This window comes from Myotis yumanensis, unplaced genomic scaffold (assembly GCF_028538775.1).
Source record: "Myotis yumanensis isolate MYYU_CA2020_CCGP unplaced genomic scaffold, mMyoYum1.0.hap1 SCAF_2, whole genome shotgun sequence".
NCBI lineage: Eukaryota > Metazoa > Chordata > Mammalia > Chiroptera > Vespertilionidae > Myotis > Myotis yumanensis.
Genome location: NW_027223753.1, coordinates 201,155,016 through 201,176,563, shown reverse-complemented (window position 1 = coordinate 201,176,563; position 21,548 = coordinate 201,155,016). Strand labels below are relative to the sequence as shown.

The 21,548-nt window shown below is 39.2% G+C and overlaps 1 protein-coding gene across 1 annotated transcript; it reads right to left on the bottom strand.

The window, feature by feature from the left end:
- Positions 1-341: 341 nt before the first annotated feature.
- CHODL (chondrolectin) lies at positions 342-20,897 on the bottom strand. The gene is made up of 6 exons (XM_070403660.1): positions 20,743-20,897; positions 11,855-12,164; positions 11,416-11,573; positions 7,609-7,695; positions 5,508-5,610; positions 342-524 (listed from the first exon to the last, which is right to left on the bottom strand). Exons 1-6 carry the CDS (start codon positions 20,819-20,821, stop codon positions 440-442), a joined length of 822 nt encoding a protein of 273 aa, XP_070259761.1. The 5' UTR covers positions 20,822-20,897; the 3' UTR covers positions 342-439.
- Between the last annotated feature and the right edge of the window lie 651 nt (positions 20,898-21,548).

The window sequence follows — 21,548 nt, the reverse complement described above, 5'->3', positions numbered from 1 at the left end:
TAAAAATAAATATTAGAACAGTCCATTTTTATCAAACACTTACGTAAAGGTAAAATATATTTGCACACCGTAAATTTCAATACAATTTACATTACAGTAACTAGATTACAACTTATGAAAGGTAAAAGGAACAAAAATAACTGCTTCTGACACACATACTGCCGATGTGTTGACAGCAAGTTTATCCGCATGGCCCATTCCACTTACTTGAAGTTTGGGTGCATCATTTCGCAAAATAAGCATGTCTCACTCCATTATTAGCACAGCGTATTTTGTAAATGAAATAAACATAGAAAACTCATTTTAATATTTGCCTCAAGAGGGAGCTTACAGTTCATCTTGCAGATCCTCTGAGATTTCAAGCCATTCCAAGCTAAGGTTCTGATACCATTCCTTATACAAACCTCTGTTTTCTTTTCTGGAGCCAGTCAATGAGTTTTTACACTTCCATGCCACTTTCTTTTCTCGTACTTTTTGAAATCCACAGTGTGGACTGGTTTGGGCTAGTTTTTGTCCTTCCTTTACTGAAAAACATAAGAAGAAATAAGTTCAATTTAGGAGATTCCTTATAAAACTGGGCATGTCTTGGTCCGAGTGGAGGTATGCATCTCAGAGCCTTATTGTAAAAGTGTCCTTCTAGAGATTGAAAATGGTGGCAGAGTAAGTGGATGCTGCACAGACATGCTCCCAGGAACAAACTGATATTACAACTAAAATATAGAAAAACTTCCTGAATAATCAACAGAAAACTCGCAGGAGATAACCCAGACACCTGGGGACCAAAAGTGGAGAATGCATAGAGACTGGTAGGAGGGGCAGAGGCATGTAAAGGCTGGCCGGGTGCCCACAGACAACAACTGAAGTCCCAGAAAGTTTTCTCAGCTATGGGGGGGGGGGGGGTGGGGGATGGAGGGGAGTAGTGCCACTGAGAACTCTGGGATCTAATCCCCAAGCTGGGCCCTACAGCAGAGAGCACCAAAACTGAGGAGGGTACCCACATAACATCTGGCTGTGAAAAGCAGTGGGACCCTGTCTGCCAGAGAGTAACAGCTGAAAATTCAGGCACCCTCTTAAAGGGCCAACATACAAAATTCCCTGTGGAGCCACCCACCTTGTGCTCTGGCAGAAGGAGGGTGAAGTGGACTGGAGCTGTGAGAGAAGAAGCCAAGACTGGAGATTTGGGGGATAGAGCCCAGAAGGCAGACACCCCAAGTTTCCTGGGCTGAGTTATTCCCTCACACAGCGGAGAACATCTTTCCCACATAAACATTTGCCTTGCTTGTGGGGGAAGACAGTTGACATACCCTATTGGAAAACACCTTGCCCTGAGGCCACTAAGAGATTAAAAGTAACAATTAGCCTCCAGGCATAAGCAACTGCCCCATCCTGTTGAAAAAACTCTGCCATACCTAAAGCCAATTGCCTGGGGGGGGGGGGGGGCGGGCAATTCAAGTTGGAATACTATTAGTTTGTAGGCAGAAGGGGTCTCTGGAGGCTTTGAGTCTTTGCCTGATCTAATTAGTCAGAAACAGCCTTTAACACCTTCCTGCACTCACGATTGAGAGGTGTAGAGGATCACAAACCCAAACAGAGAGCCAAAATGGGAAGACAAAGAAACAATCCCCAAATGAAAGAACTAGAGAATTCTCCAGAAGAGATAAATGAAGCAGAGATAAGAAATTTATCTGAAACAGAGTTCAGAGTAATGATGATAAAAATGCTCAACAGCGTGAAAAATGATATAGTAACTATGAAAAAAGAACAGTCTGAGTTAAAGAATGAAATAACACAAATAAATAACACATTGGTAGGAATACACAGCAGATTAGGGGAAGCTGAGAATTGAATCAGTGAATTAGAAGACAGAGTTGAAAATATCACTCAATCAGAAAACCAAAAAGAAAAAATAATTAAAAGTGTCCTTCTTCTCTCACCAGCCTACTTTTTCATTCTTACAAAAAATCCTAGATTATTCCAGCATGTGAAGATTGCAAACAGTTCATATGAAATTATGAAAAAAAATGAAATAAAATAGATGGTTCTCTGTTGGATTCATCATAGTTTAGAATTCAGACACACACACACACACACACACACACACACACGCACACACACAAGTATGTCTGACACAATGCCAACATTTTCATTGTAATCACCATTAAATCTTCATTTTCCTTGGAATATGATTTTTGAAATGTTGCTTTTTGAATATTCCTCCATTAGCATATGCTGTATTGAATGCCAAATCATCAAAATGGTGCTTTTCTCCTAAGTATAAGAACCTTTCTATTCTCCTCTTCCCATCAGTTTTTTGGTCCTACAATTAAGACACCTAATCCCTGGAAGTTTAATTATTGTTTCAGTCTCTGAAAACAATGTGGATTCAGGTGCTGATAATTTATGGGTATCTGAGTTTCCCTAGATCTGAGATTGATCTTCACTCTCATCAGATGTAGAGTTCCAGCCCACATTTCCAGCCTGTGCCTCGGGCTGTGCTATCTTCAACTCTCCATAAAATGTCCATTTCTTAGGCTCCTGCAAAGAGCCCGTTCCTAAGCATACCCACCATCCTAGTCCAGACTACTGATCAAGCTCTAGATTCCTTTTGATCTATTTTCCTGAGAATGAGCCCTCACCTGTACAACTAACCACTTCCTGTTTCTGTGTACCGTGCTCTCTACTTCCTTCCTCCCACAGACCCTCCCAACAGCACCCTCTCCAATCACCACAGGTCTGCCTTCTACCCATCCTTTCACTCTCTCTACCTGACCTTGCAGAACTTCTTAAGGGGGAAAAAAAAAGGAATTCTTCTTAAACAAGCCTGAGCACTATATTTTTATAATATTACTTAAATGACTTCAACTTAACTGTGAATTTGTTGCTAATAAAATAGTATGTTCCATATATATGTTTTGGAGATTTGCATCTAAATAAGTAAGATCAACACATCTTTATCTATGAAGTCATCTAGAAAGGAAAATAAATCAAGCAAAGTTGATGAAAAACATGAAATATTTTTTAATGGTGAAAAAGGTGATGTGATTATTAGTGTAGTTTTTTAAATATATTTTATTGATTTTTTACAGAGAGGAAAGGAGAGGGATAGAGTTAAAAACATCAATGAGAGAGAAACATTGATCAGCTGCCTCCAGCACACCTCCTACTGGGGTTGTGCCCACAATCAACGTACATGCCCTTGACCAGAATCGAACCTGGGACCTTTCACTCCGCAGGCTGATGCTCTATCCACTGAGCCAAACCAGTTAGGGCTATTACTGTAGTTTTTGTATAGCATTCGTATTGTATTTAAGAGTTACTACTAGTTAAGGAAACAAGAGTTATTATTTTGAACATGACATGGAATGATAGAAACCATCATGTGTACCAGGTTGGAATTTAAATTTTCTGCAAGGCACTCAGATGATAATGGAGTTGAGTCCTTGATGAAGTTTCTCCTTGCTTTCCTGGAAGAAAGGAAAAGGGGAGCATCTAAGAACGAATGAATTGACCACTACAGCTAATTCTGGCACCTAGAGGTACTCTATTTTGGTGTATTTTTTTCACTCTGAGAATTTCAAACAATGAAAACTCCACAGATCTTCAAGATGGGAAAACCTGGAAGACTTTTGAATGAATAGAATCTCTAAGTAACACGCACTATTTGGAAGAAGGCAAACAAACTTTAGAGAAAACTCAGTTATTGGAACTTTAGAAATATTTATCTTAAAAATGAGAAGATCTACACAATATTTTTCAAGTTATTTTTTTTTTTCAAGCTGACTTGTTATTTACAGCTCTTCCTTAACAGTTTGGCTGGGTTATGGGGGATTTATATCCAATCCTCCCTCTACATCACTGCTTTCCATAATGATAAATCATCTTTCCACAGTCTTAGGAATTAAGGGAAGAAGCTAGATATGACTACTGTCTTTATTCTGTACAAGATATTGAAAAACAATTTAAGACCAGAAATTGAACCGTGACCTCCTGGTTCATAGATTGATGTTCAACTACTGAGCCATACTGGCCTGGTTATTTATTATTATTATTCAAAATGTCTTACTTAAAAATCCAGTAAATCATAGGTTGGATCCTTTTTTAAATTTATGTGAACGTTAGAGTTTACATTTATTTAACGTTTCTCTGGAACTTTTTTACTTAGTGGATTCTTTAGGGTTTATTTCAGGAAAAGAAGAAAAATTAACATCAAAAGAAAAAAATGATGGGCGAATTCTGATCAATTTCTATTAGAAACACTCTGATATAGATGTCTAGTCCAGCAATTTTCAACCTTTTCCATTTCATGGCACATACAAACTAATTACTAACAGCTGATAGCACACCAAAAATTATTTTTTGCCAATCTGACAAAAAATATTTCAAATTTTTATTCATTCACACCAGACAGCTATTGTTGTGTTGACCATTGTCATTTTTTTTTTTTTTACAATCTAAGGGAAAAGAAGTCAGTGCCCCTGACTAAATAGTGTGGTAATGCATATTTTAAAAATTCTTGCAACACACTGGTTGAAAATCGCTGGTCTAGTCTATTCTAACAAACATATTCTTATTTAAATCCAACATCTTTTCCTTTTTCCTTTCATACATATTTATATTTCCTATATTAATTATTTTAATTGAATTGACAAATTGATATACATGGAAAAAATTTTGTCTCTAACTCAAAGGTATGGATAAACAGATATAAAAGAATGCTACTAAGTCCGGCCAGCATGGCTTAGTGGTTGAGCGTCAACCTATGAACCAGGTGGTCACAGTTCGATTCTCAGTCAGGCCACATGCCCAGGCTGTGGGCTCGATCCCCAGTGTGGGGAATGCAGGAGGCAGCCGATCAATGATTCTCTCTCATTATTGATGTTTCTATCTCCTTTCCTCTCTGAAATAAAAAATATATATATTCTTAAAAAGAATGCTCCTAAGAATCTGGCTATTAAAATGTGTCATTTTATTTCAAGCTGACAACCAAAAAGTGACCTATTTTTACCAGTGTGCTTTATTTCCTATACTTAAAAGATCCTTTTGAAATAAAATAGGCTATGACTTGAAATTTTGAAAAAAATACTACAAAGTATACCTACCCAAAAATCAAGTCTTTCATTCAACTTGAGGTCAAGATTGAAAGGTTTAGCATTAATGCTTATACTTAATAAACAAGGGACAGTATAGTTGCATATGTTGCAAGCTTGCAAGCATTCAGATCCAGCACATACACTAGCTATGAGCCCCAAGGCAAAGCATGTAACCCACCTAAGCCACCATCTTCTCAACTGAAAAATAGAAACTGAAGGGTACCTACTTCATATGGCTTGTGAGGATGGAATGAGATGATACATGAATCCTATGAAAAGGTATATCTTACTAGATTGTATATACTGCATTGGTACTGACAGATACAAAAATCAGAACTTTCTTAAGGCAAATAAAAAATACAATTTTAGGCTAATTTAAAACTTTTTGAGGTACTTTTACATATATGAATTATTTACCTTTTATGCAGCATCTGGAAACAGCAGGTTCCAAAAGCAACCAGTATCAATAAGAGCAGTGGTATTGTTGGTATGACAACATAAATGAGATTGGGAATTATGCCTACAAGTGTAAAACAGCCAGTGTAAAAAGACAGCTGAAGCAGAATTCTAACACCAAAGTTATATAAAAAGTTTTCCCAGAATTTAAGGTAAAATAAAACTATTATCAATAAATAGATTCTCAACAAGGTTCTTCCCTAAGTACTAAATAGCCGAATGACATAATATATTCATGTTTGTTAAAACTCAAAAACAAAATCATACTGCATTGGTTGTCATGCTCCTATTCAGTGTCCATATTTCCAAAAGTATTATTAAATCTGCTATTCAGATGGGGCTAGTTTTCATAATGTATTCATGATCTTAGCTATCTCACTTCACTAATCCTTCTTAGTTCTTATTTAGAGACCCAAGCACTGATTATTAAAGAATAACAATCATTATTAAAATAACTGTTCATTTATTGGCTACATATTTATCTTAACCTATAAGCTCAGTGCCACGATGATATGCAAGACTCCTTGGCATTACACCAAAATATGTAAATATTAACTGATGATATAGTCATAACCCAGCAACACAAAACTTCAGAGGCATGAAGACTTGCTCTTAATTAAATTCTAAAAATGAATCATTTTAAATCCTGTTCCATCACACTTGATCGTGTTGGGTATTCTCAGTAAAATAAAAAATTGAAGTCCTAGATAGCATGAGTTTATTGAACATTTCATCAATGTCATAGGGGGGAAATATCCCTAATGTAATTATTTACTGATTATCTTTAATTAGGTTTAGATGTTCTGAATGGTTTAAAATCAGGCATCTGAAAAATGAAGCGCACTAAGCTTTCACATCATATTCATACAGGAAAAACAAATTGAAAACTATGCATTTATTTTCTAGCCAATCAAAAGCAGACATCATTATTAATCTAAATAATTCTGGCCAAAGTGGACCAACCAAAGCAAACTATCCATTTAACTACATATCACTTCCTTTGTTAACATGAGACAGTATATTAGCTGAGGTCCAAGGATGGGGCATTTTGAAGATAATATATTTTCATCAATTCCTGAGCCTCCAACAGGTAACAGGTGACTTCAAGAATTTTAAAAATTCACAAAATATGTTTTCCCTTTTCCAAATACCATCATGATCCCTCATCTATGTTAGTAAAGAAAAAGAGACAGTATTCCCCACTCTTTCATGGATTTTGGATGGCCTGTGGAAAGATTTTGAGGCTTTGGGTCTTTGGCTCAATCCTCACAAAGCAGCTAGGATAAGTCACCGTTCCTGTCCAATTGGCATAGGGCCAGGCTAAAATGATTTCTAACTAACATGCCATCTGCACTGGGATTTCATTGTTTCTTTTGCAGACAGTGGTATGTTGGAGGCAGCTGGGTTGTGACATCATTGCTTGCATTCTTCCCACTTTGCTGTTCGGTGATGTCACTTTGGTAGCTTGAAAATAGCCAGGGAGTATTTACATCAGAAAATCCCAAAGTCTACAAATCAGTTGTTTTGTTTTGTTTTTCTTTTAATATTTATTGTTGAAAATATTACATATGCCCCCCTTTTTCCCCCATTGACCTCTTCTAGCCCAGCTCCAAGCTTTCATCACCCTACTGTCTGTGTCCATGGGTTATGCATGCATGCACACAAGTTCTCTGGTTGATCTCTTTTTATTTTATACCCACCTCACCCTGGCCAATCCTTAAACATTTACCAGCACAACACTGTTGGCAGGCCACTGCATGTGCAAATTTACATCATAATTCCTATACGTTTTTGGGGAAGTTCCTTCTAGGTTCAGATTGTAATGGGGGTTACTTAGTTTGGTGCTAGCTACATAACCAATCAGAAGAAAACAAAACAGGTTCTTGTATGCAAAAACTAGCTTAGCACCAGTTGTTCTAACCTAGTTCAAAAGTAAATGTCCATAGGCCCATATTTAGTGCACCATTTCACCAAGCAACAAGAAAAGTTGGGGCCAACTAGAAGCAGAGTTTAAACAGTTTCTATTCTCCATAGAGGATTTAAAGACACAAGAACAAATTACCTGCTTCAGTAACAACCACATTTTGATGGGTGTCTTCTGGTTGATTTGTAAAGTAAGTCTTCTCTCCAGGAGTTGTTGGCTTGATCTCTTTAGATAATAAGTACAGACATCATATGATCATATGTAGTGATCAACACGAGAAATACAAATAGATGAAAATAAAAGTTTATTATAAAACCATATAAACATCAGTTTTCACTTCTGAACAACTTACAGCTAAGAATTATATTTTGAATTCCAAATTTACCTGAAATTATCTAACTAGAAAGTCAACATTTAATTATCTTTAAATCAAGCATCCACTTGGTGAATCCTTGCAACCATAACCACATTAGCAATCAACAGCATGTCTATACAGTAATATCAAAGCAGGCACAAAGCCAGGCAAAGATAACCAAGAAGCAGTGACCATGGGACTGTGATCCACTAACTGCAATTCAACAGCAAGCAAAGATGATTTTGGTACTAATATCAGTGTAATATTTAGGTTCCTCCTCACAATAATAGTTAGCAGGAGATTCCATATGGATTGCATTTGGAATTGATGACTCAAATAATGTTCTAAGCACATTTCTATCCTATACAAATAATGCCATTCTTAGATATTATTTCTAATAGTGTCTACCTCTTTTTAAAATATGCTAATAAACTAAGGCTTGTGAGTTATTTCTTTCCCTAGTTCTATGAGATGAGATCTCCTCAATTCCATGCCCTTAAAAGATACTGAAAATCTTACCAGGACCTGGTACTGCTCTAGCACGTAATTTTTTCTAGGTCTTATTTGTTAAATTAATAGTTCAGTGACTATATTAAATTATTAAGAAAATTCCCTGTAAATTTATTTTCATTTGTTCCAAAAATATAATTTCCTATTTATTTTTGTCAAGTGATGGAAAGAAAAGCTCATATGCAGCATCTTATATTCATTTCAGAATAGTAAATCATTTCGATGTAATGATTACTACTCTGATTGACCACATAGTCTTTATTCATTGGGAGTTTAATCATATACCATCCTGTAATAATATTTACTATCCTTATGAACATATTTCACCCTGACCCTTTAATAGGCACCACTAGGTTTCAGATACAGTCCTACCCTACACTCATTCTTCTGCAGAATTCAGTTAGGCACTCTATGCCTATCTCAACTGGTATTTGCTGAACAAATAATACAGATATTATGTAACTGCTTAACACAGAACTCATCTTAACACAGAAAATTATCTATTAAATAATTTTAATAAATTTTAATTTAATGCAGTTGCTGATTAAATAATGACATTTTAGAAACATAATTCCATACATGTTATTTTTAATGTCTAAGAACAAGAGTATATAGTGCAATTTAGTAAATACAAAAATTAGATTCAGACATACCTCCATAAAAATGCATTGGGTAACATTGATAGACCTATAGAATAGATATGCAGCTCTTTGGACAATAACAAAAATGACGGTGAAGAGAATAGGCAAACTCAGAAGTAAATTATTCACTTTAAATATGATTAGTCATGCTTAGATGGTATGTTGGAGCAGAAAGAGAAGACTAAGTCCAAATTAAACAGTAGTTCTGGTATAGTTAGAGAAATAATTATAGTTCCAAATAATTTGTGTTATAATTTGTAAATTTTAAGTAGGCCCACTGCTTAATCTTCCAAGTCTCTCACCACTAGAAAGCTAACCATAAGTTCACAAAGTATAAATATTTGAAGATTTAGGTAGAATATAGGAGATAAAGGAAAAAATAATTTTATGTCTACAATGCTCTTCCATGAGTAATATAAACCTAGATTATCTAATACAAAACAAGTCAAGAAGATTCTGAAATTATAGTGTTCTGAATAATGCAACTATAAAGGCCAAAATAAACAAATAAAATAAAATAAACAAATACACTTAGGTCAAATTTTTTATCTAAAAGCTCAGAGAAGCCCTGACCGGTTTGGCTCAGTGGATAGAGCATTGGCCTGTGGATTGAGAGGTCCCAGGTTCGATTCTGGTCAAGGGCATGCACGTTGATTGCAGGCACATCCCCAGTGGGAGGTGTGCAGGGGGCAGCTGATCGATGTTTCTCTCTCATTGATGTTTCTAACTCTCTATTCCTCTCCCTTCCTCTCTGTAAAAAATCAATAAAAATATACAAAATAAAAAAATAAAAGCTCAAAGAAGAAGACAATATTGTATTAAGAAGATTCTATAATATAATCTGTTTAAGAGTTTTGAGTACATACAGTTGCAAATAGAAACTACCAGAGAATTTCAACTTTATATTTTTAAGAAAAAAAGAAGAAGATAAAAACCATAAAAGTGTAACAGATTTAGCTTTGTAAAGGCTTCTAAAAGGGTAATGATGAATTTAGCAACCTACGGGCTGCTAAAGAATAAACTCACCAGGGAAAGAAAGTTGGCTAATACACTCAAGAGCAGGATAAACATGACAGAGGAGTAAATCTAATTCAACTAATCCCTTGTGCTTCATGGTCTTATGAGAAAAAGGAATCATGTAATTTCAAGAGAATAATGGAAATAGCAGCACTTGATTATGATTGCCTTCCATGAGTACATGAGGTCAAGTAGACAGAAGAGTTAAAATGTATTTCCAAACACTGAGGAGACAAATAGCACCAAAAGCAATCCCAAAGCCTAAGTATCTAATTTGACTTCCTTAAATCATTTTTTAAAACGAGTTTATACAGTTTTGATTAATCTCTCTTTTGGTAAAATATCAATTCAGTTGAGCTGTCTTATTCAAAGTAATTCAAATTACTATTTCCATAGAAAACTACACTGCGGTAGCTTAGGTCAATGTAATCTTCTCATTAGCTGCATAGGGCAACGAATTAGAGACTTGAAGCAAAAGCTGATTAAGGAGGCATATTTCAAAGAATGAGGATCACAGCAAGGACATGGCACACGTCCCTACTTTTTTTCATGGTTATTGGTTTAATGAGCTATGACCAGTTTGATATTCACTGAAGAGTATGTGTCAAGAATCATGCCAGGAAACCATAAGGTAATGTTCCTTTGATCCCTTAAATTCCCCAGATGATCACCCAAAGAACTGTTGCTCAGATGTGTAAATCTATAGGTGCTTTGGTGACATACCTCCTTCACACACACCATACTAAATATTTAAAACTAGAGGCCCGGTGCATGAATTCGTGCACGGATGGGGTGCTTTGGCCTGGCTGGCGATCAGGGCCCATCGAGGCTGCAGGAGGTTGGCCAGCCAGGGGGAGGGGCCGTGGGAGGTTAGCTGGCCAGAGGGAGGGGTTGCGGGAGGTTGGCTGGCTCCGGAGGTTGGCTATAGGAGTGCACTAACCACCAGGAGGCAGCTCTTGCATTGAGTATTTGCCTCCTGACGGTCAGTGCATGTCATAGTGACCGGGCGTTTGGTCGTTCCGTAATTTCATCGCTTAGGCTTTTATATATAGAGATATTTTAAAATAGATGTTTACTTTTCAAACACAACTTGACCTTAATATTGGAAATGATTATTTCCTCTTAAAGACACCTTCCCAGATGTTCCTAGGTACTCCCTAGTTCTATTTCTAGTGACTGCAGTTTCTATTTCTAGTGACGCTAGTTTCTATAGTCTCTAGGTACTCTGGTCCTAACTCTGTGGCAGCTTGTCCTGTGGCCCACAGTGTGCTTCAGTACACTGCATGACAGGGCAAGCTGCAGAGTACAGTGATGTTTCACAGCAGAAAAACAAAAAGAGCCAAAGGTAGCAAAGCTTACAGATAAGACAATACAAGCAGATAGGCACAACATCTGTTAATGTCAGTTTACAATACATCCTACCTGGTTCATACTTGCAGATGTAATTGTGCTTCATGTTGCACCTGTCGTCATTCCACTGGTAAAGGTAGGGGCCTCCAAGGCCAGGATTGGCCGTAGGTTGATGATACATCACAACGCACTTTTCACTTCCACAGGAAGGTTCATCCGCATACCAGTTTCTGGAAATAAAGGGTGCAGCAAAAGTAGGATTACAATTGTTCGTGCAGAAAAATAATGCAGTAATTAATAAATAACAATAATACAATGATTAATAATAATACAATGACTAATAAAACAACACAATGATTAATAAATAGTAACACCAGGACTGTGTTCTACATACTGAAAACCTACTCTTGTCCTACTCTGTATAGAGCAACAGGAACACTTCTAAGTGATGTCACCTGTTCTACTCTGACATCCTACAGGGAAGAGAAATCTCCCTCAGGAGCCGACTCACCGGTACTGGGAGCCGCTGCCATCGGACCAGCGGTAGAGGTCTGGGCAGGCACCAGACGCTTGCCCCTCTCCACTCCTCCAGAGGCCTATCCAGAAATCGCCATCAGAAATCCCTGTGCCTGGTTTTGTCAGGTTTTGCAACATGCTTTCTATCAACTTCTGTTCTGCTGCGTTCTCCAGGCTGAGCAGGGCTCCCCCTTCACTCTCACAAGCCAGGCGCGCCTCCTGGAAGCTCACTCGGCTGGACAGTTCCTGGAAATAGGCCAGTTTGTAGCAGGGGTGCTGGTAGTCAGCAAAACACACCTTTTGGCCTGAAAAGCAAGCAAGCAAGCAAACGAATGAACATCAGATGACTTAAACACATAGGCAACAAAACAAAAAGTTTGATTTAAAAAACACTCTCAAAATTGAGTTTCACATACACCTACATATTAAGCAGAATGAATTTTCCTGATGTTAACTGAATAGGCATGATCATATCAGGTCATAATGAAGCCATAGTGTATGGGACTTAGCTAACTCTACCAGCAATGGAATATTTTATTTACACCCTCCCCCATTTTACCCCCAAACATGTAAGCAAGATGATACAAACTCTCTCCAATGGTCAAGCTGTTTTGTTTCTCATTATCTTCTTTGGTTCACCTCTCACCTCTGGTTGTCAACTTCACAAACTGCCAGGAACCCCTCTCTGCCCCTGTTCCTTCTCTCCAACTTGCTGCCCATGACCTACTTAGTCTTTGTCTGATTTCAGCTTAGGTTTTGCCTTGGCAAATAGACTATCATACTATTTTCTGTAAAATTAAGTTAAATGACTTAATGCTAAGAAATTAAGCAGAAAGTTTTACTGCTTTCTTATGGTTCATCTGCATGAACATTATTTCTCTTGAGATTGAAGGCTTTTTTCACTGTGTATTTAATTTTGTAGCTGAGCCAGAAAAGTTGCCAGTTATGGTGGCTGGAGGTGTTATTGTACTTAAACACTGGGAACAAAATAAAGCATCCCAGAATTACACTCTTAATTACAGTGTATCACACCGAGCCAATGCTGGTAGCACATCCCTTCTCCCCGAGTAAGCAACTGATCACCTCTGATGACACGCAGAGGCAGGAGGGAGCAGAAATCAGCACAAGGTCATTCACCTCACAACAGTGTTTGAGTGACAGGCATCCAATAACTTGACACAAGCAGAGAACAGCCAACTAATAAAATGGCAGCCAGTTGTCCTCTGTCTCATTAACTCTGATCTGGACCCAGGAGCAACACATTGAATCATATGAACAAATTAGCAGACAGCCCCAACTATTTGTTAATGAAAAATAGCAGGCAGGTATGAATGCCCTCAGGAAACTGGAATTAAAGAGACTTCAAATGGACAAATCCGTCAGAAACATTCCTTGAGAGATGATTGTGGAAGTCCCAATGATTGATTCTAGCACAATTGTTATTTAAAAAAAATTTCTCCTAGTCTATTATTAGGTTTTGAGATGACTTCATTACTAAAAAGTGTTTCTGGTAATATTTTAACAATGCCATTAAACCTCATGATTTTGTGCCTATATTTTTACTTCTGGTAATATGCTAACAATGCCATGAAGCCTAGTGATTTTCATGTCTATGTTTTTAAATCAAGCTCTGTTTCCATTTTCATCTTCTGCATCCTTTACATACTTCTAAGTTTCAAAATATCTCTCAACTGCATTCCCTTGAGGTTTCAATTTGTTTAGTTTTTCATTCTGAGAAATCTCAGTCTTGGATTTGATTCCAGTACTTTTAAAATATTAACCTTGTCCAATAAAATTGTTTTGCAAGATGTCAAAATGCCAAATTTAAAAAAATTGATTAGCCAGAAGTTTTAATAAGTAAAAGTTATTTGTTTAACAAATATATACACATTCAGAGGATTCATATGTATGATTTGTATGCCAAGAGTCTCTGCTCATTATCTTCCCTATATTAAAAATATATGCAGCACATATTTATTATTTATGATGAGGGTACAAAAATGATAAGACTAAACTTATTTATAAAATGAAGATAGTGCTTCTAATTAAATGCATGACAGCTTTTGGTGTCATAAGAAAATTCCTAATGCCACTCTTAGCTATTAGCCAAGTATAAATGTCAGTCTGTAGAGAAATAATAATAATAAGAGAAAATCCATAGGCAGGGGTTATATTTAAAATAATTAACAACTAATACTGCCTGGGCCCTGGATGATAGCCAATCTGATGCTCGCTGTGGCGGTGGCTGTGGCGGTGGCTGTGGCTGTGGCTGATGGAGTGGTCCAGGAGTCCTGGGCCAGGAGGTGGAGACTGTGTGGCTGCATTGCAGGGATCTCTCTGAGAATCGGGACAGTGGCCAATTACTAACTACAGATAGACATTGACTCCAAAGTATATTGATTGAATATCAATGTGTCCACAGATTTTGCACTGAAAAGTCACTAGCAGTTCAGATCTAGCATGGCAGTTTCCAGGAAATTATGGAAACACTGCAGTTTTTTAATGCTATACATATATCATAGTCAGTTAAAGCTGACGCTGTAAATTTCTTTACATCCAATTGTACTTCACTACTGATTTCCACCTTCTCTGGCAAACTCAGTCCATGTTGCAGCAAAAGAAGTAGCTATTGAACTGCTCGCTGTCATTTCAGCTTACCACATTGCCCTGTAATCGCAGTGGAACTCCCAACAGCTGGGAAACAGATGTTGCCCTGATTCCCAGAAAAGTCCCATTAATACGGATCTGCTGGAAGCAACTTTTCCCACTTCTGTAAAGGCTAATATTCCTAGAGAATCATTATGGTTCCCTCCCTTCTCATTCTATGAGATCACAGAGAGAATTTCCTTTTCTCGTACTTCTAAACGTTATATTCAGATAAAATCTTCCACCCACCGCTTTGAAATACAGGAGTTCTAATCTGCCATCTATTCCATCTACTTCATCTAACCTTCTATCGACTAGTCTACTACCCATAACATATTCAGGTAAATATTCAGATAACAGTGTAACAGCTTTTGCTACAAGAAGGCTAACTTGATACTATCTAACAATAATTTACTAAATGTTACTGAGCATCTGTAGTGAGAAATATCCTTTGCCTGTTGGCTTATTTACAAGAGGGAGAAAAGACCTTCTACCTAGGAGCCTACACCTATTGGTTTCACACACACACACATACATATGTATCCAGGAACTTTTATTTAGAGATCATTCTCAGGATTGCCTATTAAAATAAACATTCCTATCAATATCAGAGCCAAGACTATGCTACTACTTCCATGAATATATGACTTTGTCTTTTTTTCTTAGTCATTAAAATTCCTGTAGAGCTAAACATTGGCAGAGTTTTCAATGCTTTTGGCAATAATGTAAGAGTGGGGCCAAACTCATAAATGCGTTGCACTTTACTTTCTTCTTCCTGAGCAGAAAGGGATCTTGGTGTTATTTGCTTATATGTATTAACTTTCTGACAGGTGAGTCATCAGTGTGCTAGGAAAGTAATAACATTTTCCTTAGACCTCATTCTATAATCATATATTATCAATATTAACTCAATATTGAATTTATATCCCATCATTCAGTAAAATGTACAAGACATGTTATGAATTCCTATTGTTCAGTTATGGCCTACCTTAGGTGGCCCAGAAAAAGTTGTACAAAGAGGATTTACATGATAAACCCAAATCAGAGACTGACTGGATTTCAAACATTTTACCAGAATTGCACGGAAGAATTTGTTTTTCATCATTCTTTCTTAGTCCCCTCAAAATCACACTAAGTATGCTGATACTACAATATACAGTGTCACGTGACCTCTGATGGCAATGCTGACACTTTCAAACTAGAAAGAAAGGGAAAGCTATGGATTCCATGTTCTGCTTTCAGGGTTCAATATTACACCAACTTCTTAAGAATTTTCCTTATAAAAAATGTTTTGTAATAATAAACTTCATTTTTGCAGCAGAGATTGTATGATGCAATGAGCTGCATAGTGCACTATTAAGATGTGCTGGAATCCATTTCCTACACTGGTAAACAAAACAAAACAGCAGTCTTGGGTCATTTGTTGAATGGTGGTGCAGCTGCAAGCCCTACCTCTCCAGCTAGGAAATACCACACGCTTCCTGACAAGGAAATGAGATTCCTTTCTTAATTGAAAAAAAATTCTAATATTTAAAATCAAGATCTAAATAACAAATGGTAAACCATTTGTGTGACTCAAGATTGCAAGCATTCAATCAATCAGAACTGGCTTGGAATCTCAGAGTTCTACTTGAACTGTGGGGGCATTGAAGACATTAATGTTTTCTTTCCTAAAAAGTGAGAGTGGCCCTGGCTGGTTTGGCTCAGTGGATAGAGTGTCAGCCTGCATACTGAAGGGTCCTGGGTTCGATTCCAGCCAAGGGCACAAGCCTGGGTTGTGTGCTCGATCCCCAGCAGGGGCAGCTGATCAATGATACTCCCTCATCATTGATGTTTCTATCTCTCTCTCCCTCTCCCTTCCTCTCTGAAATCAATAAAAAATATGTATTTTTTAAAAAGTAAGAGTGGTTATGACTCTTAAAGAAATAAGAATCATAATAGTAGCCTAACATTTATCAAGAGCTTAATATGCAGGGCCTCAAAGTTAGCACAATCCATGCCTTTGGGTAAATTAGGAAAATATCTCTCCTGGTGATATAGGCTGTTCAGCTAGAAAAAATAATAATAATGTGTTTTCCCATAGGTGGCCTCAGCTCCAGGCACAGGGCTGGCCACGCGGGGTCCGTCTCACAGCTCCTTGAAAGTCAAGTAATTTTCCCAAATTCACACAGCTCACAAGTGGTGAACTCAGGGCTGCGAACCAGGGAGCCAGGCTCCACAGTTCATGCATTTACCCCAGAGGTGTCTCAAATAGAACTTTTTCCTGAGGTGAAAGATTTCATAGATAAAGGGATTGATGAATATATTCATTATTTGTGTTTTCCATGTTATAATTATTAGTATTGATCCATTATTGATTACTGGATATATGCAAGGGATTGTGCCTTGAGAGTTTGCTTCTAAGCAGATTGTGGATTTTCTCTTACTGAACATTTAGCCACACGATTAATATTGGAACATCGATCTAGTATTTTCAGACCATATATGTCTTTAATGATTGTTTTATTGAGCCTCCTTTTCCCCCCAAATAAAACAAACAAGACCCAAGCTGATCCCCCCACCCCAAATTACAAGGAGGATAACTAGAATCAGGTTGTCAGGCCATGTTATATCACCCCTAATGTGTGAAAGAAACAGTCTCTCCTGGCAGTGTATGCATCCAGCCACCTAGCACAGAGCACCGTTACAAAAAGTAAAAATGGTTAGTGAGGACATCAGCTGGATTTCCGCTTGTACCCTTTATTAAACAACACTGCCTCTTTTCTTGTGTTAATGGAATAGATATTGCCATCTCCAGGAAAAAAGAGTTCTAAAAACAAAGCCATAAAATGCTGAAAAACAGCAGTTAGGGATTAATGGCTATGATGAATGTGCAGTTTATTAAATGACTAGCAATAAGATTAATTTGTTCCTTTCTTGCCCAAGAGATGCTTAAAGTAATTGCATCTTTGAAAACTGCACCGTCATCACTTTATGCTTTTGATGATGTCATGGAATACTACCAGAGGCTGGGATAACAGTTCTTTGTATCTCCTTTGCTATTATGTTCATCTGTTGGCTACTGATCATCAGCATGATTTTGCAGTATTCTGTGGCTTCTGTGTGATAAAAAGAGAGGTCTCTAAACCATCCAATCTTCTAAATAAAAACATTTGGCAATTTTAATAAGTTCCAACTAATACATATTAAAATGTCCTGCAGAAATTTGGAGGCACCATGAAACATACTCAATGCCAGTTTGCAGCCCAAACAGGTGGGGGATCACTGCTGTGTGCACTAAAAAAAAAAAAAAAAAAAAAAAAAAAAGAGGGAGAGAGTAAAAGAAAAAAAAATGTTACTCCAAAACACTTCATATGTTTAAAAATACCCACATGCTCTTCAAATACATCTTCCCATCTTTGAAACCGGAATTTTGAACTCTTCTTTTTCATATGTATCTCTGTCCCCATAAGTCAACTCCTCTTACCTTGGTCCTAAGGATTCCATTACCTACCAGTCACTTGACAAAATTAAATGGCTGCAGCCCCCAGCGGTACTCTCTACACATCTGTGTTCAGCAACAAACCGGTACAGGTTTAAGGCCCCAAAAGTAGTTCCCAACTTAGAGGCATACATACATCCACTACGTACTATCTGATTGCTGTCCTCGTGATTGTGATTGGATATTTGTATTGCATTTCCATGCATCAAAATAAGCATGGCGTCTGACCTGTAAAAATACTTTTCTACTACTGCTAGATGCTATCTATGAACTCTTATAGGGAAGATTATGATGATGAAGCTGTTTGAAATGCTTTTAAAAATATTTTCACTTCCTTTAAAAATAATGCTCTCAACTTTTAAAAGGATGATGTATTTTAAAGTACTGGGAAGTATCTTATAATGGAATATTTTAAAGTGCTAAAATGAGAATTTCTATGCAGGATTATTTTAGGAGTTTCTGTCATGTGTCTGGGGTGATTATGGTGGTATACTACATGGAAATTATAAATAGCTGTATTCATATTTAATAAATAGAAAATGTATTTAATATATTGTAAGTATATTCCTACTGATGGTCCCAAGGAACTTGCTGCAGTCAACAGACACTTGAGGATTTTGGTAGATGGTCCCTAGTGGCATTAAAAAGTTGATGCACCACTCAAAACTCAACACTGACCAGGCAGACATTAGAACTACTACTTCCAAAATGTCCAGATTTAAACTGTTCTGTCCTCGTGCCATTTTGTCTGAAATATATATTTTTAAAAGATTGTCTTTAAAGCATAAAATCGCAAATCAATTTATAATGCTTAAATGTCAATGTGAACTTGTACGGCCAAAGACAATTCAATTACTCATAAGAAAAACTTAATTGTTTTAATACCAAGCAAACATCATCATTTATACTAAATCAAATAGATCATGTTCAGTTAATTAGAAATTTTCCAGATGTCACCTGCAAGATGCCTATAAATAACAGAAAAAAAAACACAGCAAAAGGTTTATAATAATTTATGCAATAACATTGCAGAATAAATTTTCACTAACAATTTTCAAGTTCTAATTTTAATCATATATCTTTTTCCCTCCCTTGCAAAGTTTAAGACATGCAAACAAGAATACACCAAAAAGATACTATTTAATTCAAAGAAGACGTGTTTCTATGTGTTTACAAAACACCTTATGCTCAATGCCTGGTCTTCGTTGTTCATTCATTTGCAAGCATAATTCTGATAAATAGGAAGGCAGTTAGATATGTGTAATTCAGATGAGTCCAAATAGTAAACTTTTTCCTCAAAGTTAAATTAGGGGGGAATGAGCCAGTAGAATGGCTTCTATAACATCCTTTTTGATACTGTAGCATTTTCCTTTTAAAAATGTTGAGCCAGATTCTCTTCCAAAAAAAAAAAAAGCAAGCAGCTATAATATTTCCAAATGACACTTCACAATGTATTTAATTCCAGTGTCTCCAGGTGCCAAAAAGGTAGTCGAGAGTGAAAGACAACCAGACATTCAAGAATTGTGTCCTGAAGATGTAGGACATCACCTATCGCTGAGGGGAAGATCAGTAACAATTAAGCTTAAGATGCCAGTTTCTAAAGGTCTGGCTTCGCTGCTGATGAAGTTGCCGTCATCTGTTATCTCTCTCTACCTCCATGGCACCTGTTCTAAGATGCACAGACTGTGAAAAGGAATCTGTGCTTTTCACATGAAAAAAAGAAACCTCCCGGCACTTAAAACACATGCCCACACACCGTCAACAGACATTCGTTGCAACCCTTTCATTGGCATCACAGGAGATTTCAGTAAAAGGAGTGTCTGTGCTCCATTTTCAGGATGGCCCTGGTCACGCTTCTGAGAATCTCCCTGTTTTTTTAAGAGACCTTCCCCCAAAGTAAGAAAGAGTGAATCAAATGTAAACGGCTCAACAATAGGCGCGTGAAAGTCCAAGGGAAAGAAAAATCGGAGCGAAGGCTGGGAGGCTGGCCAGTGCTGATGCATTTCCCTTGCACGGACTCCGCCGACATAATTGGGCACCTACTGGGAGCATGAACCTGCAGCCAGTCGTCGCCATGCATATACCTCAGCCCAACTCGAGCCGACTTCATGTTCTGAGAGGTCCCCAACTTGGGACGAGGTGTGCAAAGGCAGGGCAGCAACGCACCATGACCACCCCCTTCCTCCCCACCCCCACCCCACCCCCCTTCTTTGTCAGCCTCCAGAGAACAAAGGCTGCGTGCCCAGGGGTCCCCTAGGGACTCACTGGTGCGCAGATCTGTCCCAGATCCTCCCAGAGAACGCGGGGTGGGGACTGCAGCGGAGCCAGGCCCCCAGGGGGAGGCATCCCCGCAGCGGCTCTCCGTCCCCCGGGCTCCGCGGGACCCCACCCCTGCCGCAGGGGCCCAGCCCTGCCCTGCGACCAACTCTCTTTCAAAGAAAGTGGAAATAAATGACTCCCGGAGCAAGCCGCGCTGCTCGCCATGAAGCCCGGCTCCTTTCGCAGCCATGGAACCCAGCACTTGCGACATTTTTAAACTTTTTGCGTGTATTTGGAGGGGCGGAGGAGAGCGCACAGCACAACCCAGCTTCCCACGCCTCCTCCCGGCTCCCAACCCCGCACAGCTTTCCACCCCCCCCCCCCGGGAGACCGTCCACCCTGGGACGGACAGGCTGCCCCGCACCGCCCTCGCCCGCGAGCCCCAGGGTCCCACATCCCTGCTCGTCTGGTGGGCGAGCGGGTGGCCCCAGACTCACCGCTGACCACCCGGCGACAGAAGGCTCCGTGGCCGCAGAGCAGAGCGGCGCCCAGCAGCAGCGAGACCACGCGGCTCATCGCGGCCCGGCGGCGGCAGCAGCAGGTGTTGCACTGAGCGAAGGCGGCCTCAGCCCGGTCTCTAACCCCTGAGCCTCCCTACCTGCCCCCGCGGGCGCTACTCCGGCTGTCCGAGCCCAGCCGCCTGGTCCCCTGCACGCATCGCCTTGGGGCGGACCTGGCGCCGGGCGCGCTGGTGTCGCGCGCGGGTGTGCTGGGCTGGAGCGCACGACTCCGGGGTGCGCCTTGAAGGAGAGGGGACAGAAGTAGGGGGGTTGGGTGTGGGTCCCAGGTTAGGCAGCAGGAGCCCGGGTGAGAGCCCACCGGCCCGCTGCGATCGGCTCCCAGGCCTCGGGGCGAGTGAAGGGCTGAGTCCGTGCGCCCAGGTCGCGGGTCTCAGGGCAGCAGCCGCGCTGCGCTGGAGGCGCTTCTTATATACCCACACCCTGAGCTTCAGGCTCCTCGCTAGTAACGGTTTTTAACTACTTCGTCTCTCCTACAGTGCGGTGCGGAGCATCCCGGCCCCTCCCCTAAAAACCGGAGCCACTTTGAAAACAGTCCACTCAGCAGCCCCACCTCCTCCACCCCGCTCTCCCCCGTCTCTTCTTGCCATTCGCTAACGGACTCCAGAGTCATTTGTGTAAAAATGTGACAGCTTCGCTATTAAACTCTGGCAAAAAAGTTGGACCCATTTGGTTTTCTCAAAGATTAATGTCCACGGGGATGCCAAGTTGTGGGGCCTTTCCTC

Bases quoted from the DNA above. Each gene is read 5' to 3' on its own strand.
- CHODL (XM_070403660.1), bottom strand. From the start codon at position 20,821: ATGAGCCGCGTGGTCTCGCTGCTGCTGGGCGCCGCTCTGCTCTGCGGC. The intron at 11,574-11,854 runs GTGAGTCGGCTC...CTTTATTTCCAG, and splicing joins GGCAGCGGCTCCCAGTACCG to AAACTGGTATGCGGATGAAC. The intron at 7,696-11,415 runs GTAGGATGTATT...TATTATCTAAAG, and splicing joins CATCTGCAAGTATGAACCAG to AGATCAAGCCAACAACTCCT.